Below are 7,406 nucleotides of genomic sequence, written 5' to 3' on the forward strand. Positions count from 1 at the left end.
GCTGAAAAGAAACATAATTATCCTTGTTGCAAAGGTGAAACCTGCACCTCTGTTTAATCTCCTAATTAAAGATTAATTGTCAAAGCTAGTACTTTAATTGCTAGTTGGGCGTGTGTATTTGATTGTGAAAAGTTGTAGTTGTTGCTTCTTTGGCACAAGTTGGACAACACTAGTTAGTTTGGGTCACAACTTTGAGATTCCTCAACGTTTCAGAGTAAATAAATGGTATATATTATAGTATAATATAATATAATATAATATAATATAATATAATATAATATAATATAATATAATATAATAGGATGACATCAACTGCCTGGGAAACCCCCAGTCAAAACTGGTTAATGTGGCACAGAAAAGGGAAGTTATGGACAGGATATCGAGGCGTAGTCGGGGCGGGGAGGGGTTGCAGTTAAAGATCTCATCACTGCTTTTTACATTCCCCCCATGGTCATGAAGGCTGGGTCAGGACCAAAAGAACCAGATCCAGGGTACAAAAGGCCAAAATGGGTTTCCTTAGGAGGGTGGCTGGCATCTCCCTTAGAGAGGGAGGGAGAAGCTCTGTCATCCGAGAGGAGCTCGGAGTACAGCTGATGCTCCTTCACGTCGAAAGGAGCCAGTTGAGGTGGTCCAGGCTGGTCCAGCTGGGTGGAAGCCTCGGAAGACCCAGGACTAGGTGGAGGGATGTCTGGCTTGGAGGAGGCCTTGGGGAAGATCCAGGACAAGGTGGAGAGATTTTATCTCCAACCTGGCCTGGGAATACCACGGGATCAAGAAACCACCCCACACTATCAGTAAGAATCCAACTACTAACATGGCCAAGACCAAAGAGCGGTCCAAAGACACTAGAGACAATGAGCCGAAGACCACAGCAAGGAGAACCAAGGGGGGGCTCTGGAAGAAGCAGATCAAGGTTCTGGCGTGGCCTAGCTAGTCTCCAGACCTAAACCCAATAGAGAATCTTTTGAGGGAGCTCAAACTCCAGCCCAGAAACCTGACTGGTCTAGAGAAGATCTGTGTGGAGGGGGGCCAAAATCCCTTCTGCAGGGTGTCAGACCTGGTGAATAACTACAGGAAAAGTTGGAAACAAAGGCTGCTGGACCAAATATTAACATTGAACATGGTGTTCAATGTTAATATTTGGTCCTCATTTATAGGAAATTATACCTAATGTTTGAGTTAGAAAAGCAGAAATTAGGAATTATTGAGACTAAAATTAAAGGAATGGATGTTGATGATAATCACAGACTGGAATATGTCAACTTTTACTCAATACTATTTCAAAAACACTTCCATTTGTTTTTCAAATGCTATAAAATCAAATAAGACGCCCCAAAATTAATGAAAGTAGAGATTTGTACTTGGCAAAGAGCGTTGTGTGGAATCAATCATGTTATTTTGGGAAATTATAAAGAACATTGATATAGGACAACATGAGGACAACATGAGGACAACATGAGGACAACATGAGGACAACATGAGGACAACATGAGGACAACATGAGGACAACATGTGTGGAATCAATCATGTTATCTTGATTTCCTTGTTTATTGCATGACTCCAATCCATTTCATTTATTTTTCTATTTCCTTCTTCTGTTCTATAGAAGTTATATATTCCAGGTAATCTGTTTACTTCTTGGCCTATCGTTGTATTTTAGGGGTTCAACTGCATTTTCCATAACTTTAGTCTGAGTGAGGAACAATTTCAATCAAGGTTCAAGGTTCAAGGAGTCTTTATTATCCCCGAGGGGCAATTTGTTGTGCAGCAGCATGTAACATAAATACACACAGGTCATACAAGTTAACAACAATACATCTAAAAACCAAAAAAATACATACTACACGGAAGACCACACCTCACAATGACTTATTAAGAAAGCCTAGAGCAGCAGGGACAAAAGAGTTAAATCAGTTTAAAATTTGGATTACGTTAGAATGAATTAGGTTTTTATTTATTTCTTATCTTATTCTATCTGTACAGCATGAAAAACCTGGAAAAGTTATGGAAAAATAGAAAAATGTTAGTCCTGGAGAAGAAATCATCTTTGAAAGTTTTGGATTTTTATAGTAATATAAATGTATACTTTATTAATCCCAGAGTGGGAAATTACAATGTTTTCACTCTGTTGTTACACAAATTACACACATTAATCTTCCATATAACCTTTTAATGTAATATAACCGAACTCTAAATGTAGTTTTTGTATCTGTTGATAAAAGCTCTACACTGTAAGAAATAAATCCGTGAAATAACAGAAACAGAAGCTTTTAAACCGACTTTCTTCTGTGATTAAAAAACTCACTTTTTCAGTTAAATAACTGTTAGTGGTCAAATCATAACCCTTTCTGTTATGTGGTAAATTAACCCTCGTGTTGTCCCGTTGACCTGCAACTGGGTCGAAATGTCAACATTTTGATGTTTGATGTTTTTTTTCTACGCTTTTCTCAACATTTTTGTAGATTTTATGCCATTTGTTTTGTCACTTTTAACAATTTTCTTTTGTCACTTCTTTTTAACAAGTTTGTTTTCACCTTTTGGTGTTTTTCCCGATTTAGTTTGGTCACTTTTTCAACGTTTTAAAAAAACAAAATGTTTTTGTTGAATTTTTCCTGCGTTTTTAAAGCTTTTTACAACATATGTCACTTTTTTCAATGATCTTTTGGTCATATTTCTGATTTACAATTCTTTGTTAAATGGGTCAGTTTGACCCCGAGGACAACAGGAGGGTTAACAGAATTATACTTGGGAATCACGTACAAGGGATGTTAAAATGCACAGTCACACAGCTGTTAATTTACAGACATTTCTTAGAGTGTTATAAGAAACATTGAGATGCCGTGTGCAATCTGTGCATTAAACACCAACTCTGTAATTTCTGAAAAAAAACATCAGTTTTATCTTCATGACCAAAAATTGTGACAAGAAAATGAAAAACCACCTGTGTTCTCTTAATTATGCGGCAATGGTATTTTAAACTGAACTCCAAAGCCCAGAATCCTTAGTGCTAATCTTAATTCTGATTATCTTTATACAAGGCCTATAGTACAATAACCTGACAATGAAATGAAAATTAATGTAAACACAGGGCTCCCACACACTGTCTTTGACTGAAAATCCTAAATTTCAGTGACGATACAGACTCTAACACAACAGTCGTCAGAGATCAGCTCGTATTACTGAGCTTTATTTCAAAAGGTGAACATGCACTCTGTCTCTGTGGAGCACCTTTAGTCACATTATATGTTGCATTGATGAATATACAAATAACAAAAACAGTCTTAAATTTTCTTTACGATAACGTGCAATACTTTCTTGAAATTGAAAGAGGACAGGAATGTCCGTATCTCTTTGGACTGCAGACCATAGATGAGGGGGTTGAGGCTGCCGGGGATGATGTGAAACAAAATGACGCTGAGTTTCCTGTAGGGTGTGTACTGAGGGAAGCGATGCAGGACGATATTAGCCAATCCACTGACCAACATCAGCAGGTACACAGTCAGATGAGTGCTGCAGGTCTTCAAGGCTTTACTGTTCAGAGACTTATTCTTACTGGTCCCACAGACCACTGCAATCTTAGTGTAGGTGAGAACCGTGCTCCCTATAGAGCCTGAGAACAGAACTACAGTGAAAACAAGGCCATAGATGTTATTAATAGACACATCCTCGCAGGAGAGTTTAAACAGAGATGCATTGTCACAGTAAGGGTTTGTGATCAGAGTCCTGCATCGGTTCAGCCGGATGGTCAGACCGAGCAGAATCCCAACCATCACTAAGGCCACCCCCCAGGCCGAAACTGTCAGCTTCATCACCATTTGGTTGGTCATTATGGCGGCATAGCGCAGGGGATCGCAGATGGCAACATATCTGTCAAAGGCCATGATCATGAGCACTGTGAGACTAGAGGTAGCAAACATATGTGAGATAAAAGCTTGGACCACACATTCATAATAACTGATGAGGCGCTCAGAGGGAGGACGCAACAGGTCCATCATCAACCGAGGCACAAGAATAGAGTTTCCAAGCACATCATTAAAAGTCAAGTTACAAAACAGCAGATACATGGGCTGGTGGAGGCTTTTGTCAATGAAAACCAAAACTATAATGCCAAAATTTGCTATTATTATGAAGAGGTAGGAGAAAAAGAAAAAGAGGAAGACAGTGTATGTAGACTCTTCTGAAACAATTAACCCCTCCAGTTGGAGGGTGTAGCTGTTGTAGGTGTAGTTCTCCATCAACCTGAAACAACAAAACAATGCTGTGACTGTAACAAGTATTTTAGGAATCAAGAGACCACAACAGTAGAAAACCTGCAGCCTTCCCCAGATATCAACCTGACAGAACATACACCAATATGGATAGTTCCTTTCTGATTTTTGATTTTTTTTTGGAGGTGCATCATGAAAGCAGTAACAGTGACAATTGTGAGAAACAGTTGAGCTGGGTAACGCTTACTCTGGGTGTTTCTTCTTCCAATCTTCTCTTCCTTGTGTCTCCTGCTCATTGCTGATTGTCGCCACTGGAACAACTTTGTAATGTTTTTATAGACATGATCTTGTCTGCAGGGGAATCATATGCCATTACGTCAGGTGATGCAACATTAAGACGTTGTCATGCTGACTATAGCAACTGTCAAAAAGACGCAAATGTTGTTTCCTTGGTTAAGTCACTTTCTGACGCTAATGCTTTTATTTTGAAAAGTCTGAATCTGGGAGTTTGAAAGGGAAGTTTGGGGTCCGTTGCTGGAGCCGGATGATTCGAGAGTAAATGTACTGGAAGTGAAGCAATTCTTTATGCAGTTATAGGGGCATTGTTTCCAAAAATTAGTGGAATAATTACATCTAAAAATATAACATATCTGCATGCATGACCAGATGTTTTATATTTTTAAATAACACAAAACAATTAAATGGTTGTAGGTAATACTAATTTCATAGACTGCTTTAGTAAAAAAAAAAAATTACATATACATATACGGTATGTATATATATATATATTTATTTATGTGTACATAAAAATATTTAGGTGAAAGGTAGCTCTCACCTGAGACCATTGTTGACGCACATTCAGGTCGCCACAACAGATGTTACTGTTGCACCCGTCTAGACATGTTGTATGGGGCGCCGTTTAAAAAGCGGCTCACGCTAAAAATAATAGCAGCAACATTTTGTCACATTTAGCTTTAAATAATCTTTAAAAAACTGGTATGAAATTTTGAGGGTCACTTTCTTGCACATTTACAACAATATTTGTCAACTTGGAAATATTTTAAAAAGTTAAATCCAAATATTAAATGTTAAATCTAAATGCTACATCTAAATCTAAATGTTAAATCTAAACCTGAATCTAAATGTTAAATCTAAATATTAAATCTAAATCTAAATGTTAAATCTAAATCTAAATGTTAAATCTAAATATGAAATCTAAATCTAATTGTTAAATCTAAATATTAAATCTAAATATTAAATCTAAATCTAAATGTTAAATCTAAATGTTAAATCTAAATATTAAATCTAAATGTTAAATCTAAATGTTAAATCTAAACCTAAATCTACATGTTAAATCTAAATATGAAATCTAAATCTAAATGTTAAATCTAAATATGAAATCTAAATCTAATTGTTAAATCTAAATATTAAATCTAAATGTTAAATCTAAATACTAAATTTAAATCTAAATGTAAAATCTAAATATTAAATCTAAATCTAAACCCAAATGTTGAATCTAAATGTTAAATCTAAATATGAAATCTAAATGTTAAATCTAAATGTTAAATCTAAATATTAAATTTAAATCTAAATGTTAAACCTAAATATTAAATCTAAATCTAAACCCAAATGTTAAATCTAAATGTTAAATCTAAATGTTAAATCTAAATCTAAATCTAAATGTTAAACCTAAATATTTCGGATGAAACTAATTATTTAGCTAATATGCAAATTAAATGACGGTTACCAGAAGTACGGAAGACACTAAAAACTCAAAGTACTCTTCATATACAGTTTTCTCCAACTGTGTTTATTATTTTAGGTAGTTATTATCATGTTTATCCAAGTTCAAGAGTCCATATCCCCGGATGAGATGATTTTTATTTGTTATTTGACACTATAAACATACACTGACCTCCTAGAGCTTTTATTTTGGTACTTCAGATTACCGGCATTTTAATTTGCATATTAGCTAAATATTGATTTTCACCCGAAACATTTAGATTTCACATTTAGATTTAGATTTAACATTTAGATTTAGATTTAATATTTAGATTTAACATTTAGATTTAGATTTAGATTTAGATTTAGATTTAAAATTTAGATTTAATATTTAGATTTAGATTTAACATTTAACATTTAACATTTAGATTTAGCTTTAATATTTAGATTGAACATTTAGATTTAGATTTAGATTTAGATTTAACATTTAGATTTAACATTTAGAGTTAGATTTAGATTTAACATTTAGATTTAGGTTTAACATTTAAATTTAGATTTAATATTTACATTTAACATTTAGATTTAGATTTAACATTTAGATTTAGATTTAATATTTAGATTTAACATTTAGATTTAGATTAAAAATTTAGATTTAACATTAAGATTTAATATTTAGACTTAACATTTAGATTTAGATTTAGATTGAATATTTAGATTAAACATTTAGATTTAGATTTAACATTTAGATTTAGATTTAATATTTAGATTTAACATTTAGATTTAGGTTTAGATTTAACATTTAGATTTAGATTTAATATTTAGATCTAACATTTAGATTTAAGTTTAGATTTAACATTTAACATTTAGGTTTAACATTTAATATTTGGATATAACTATTTAAAATATTTCCAAGTTGACAAATATTGTTGTAAATGTGCAAGAAAGTGACCCTCAAAATTTCATACCAGTTTTTTAAACATTATTTAAAGCTAAATGGGACAAAATGTTGCTGTTATTTTCAGCGTGAGCCGCTTTACAAACGTAATGATGTTGTCATGCCAACGTTGTAATAAAGATTCAAGATTCAAGATTTCTTTGTTATCATACCACAGTACACTGTAGTACGAAATTACATGCAAAGTTCACAGCTCAAACCAACCAGCTCACATCAACCTGCTCCGACTGGGGGATCCCGAGGCGTTCCCAGGCCAGGTTGGAAACATAATCTCTCCACCTAGTCCTGGGTCTTCCCCGAGGCCTCCTCCCAGCTGGACGTGCCTGGATCACCTCCCTAGGGAGGCGCCCAGGAGGCATCCTTACCATCCGCCGGAGGTGCGCGTTGAAAGTCCGTCAGACAAGGGCCTCCTCCAGACGTTCCCAATTTACCCGCCATACCCCTTTGGGCTTACCAGGTCTGTCCAGAGTCCTCCCCCATCCCCTGACCCAACTCACCACCAGATGGTGATCAGTTGACAG

The 7,406-nt window shown here is 34.9% G+C and overlaps 1 protein-coding gene across 1 annotated transcript in view; it reads right to left on the reverse strand.

Annotated features, from left to right (window-relative positions):
• The window catches only part of LOC117956027 (olfactory receptor 146-like), a 5,168-nt gene extending 930 nt beyond the window's left edge, over window positions 1-4,238 (reverse strand). The window contains exons 1-2 of the mRNA XM_034890871.1: window positions 3,312-4,238; window positions 589-704 (exon numbers count right to left, since the gene is read on the reverse strand). Coding sequence (XP_034746762.1) covers window positions 589-704; window positions 3,312-4,235 — 1,040 coding nt within the window. The 5' untranslated portion in view covers window positions 4,236-4,238. The remainder of the gene's footprint in view (window positions 1-588; window positions 705-3,311) is intronic.
• Between the last annotated feature and the right edge of the window lie 3,168 nt (window positions 4,239-7,406).

This window comes from Etheostoma cragini, chromosome 13 (genome assembly GCF_013103735.1).
Source record: "Etheostoma cragini isolate CJK2018 chromosome 13, CSU_Ecrag_1.0, whole genome shotgun sequence".
In the NCBI taxonomy this organism is placed as follows: domain Eukaryota; kingdom Metazoa; phylum Chordata; class Actinopteri; order Perciformes; family Percidae; genus Etheostoma; species Etheostoma cragini.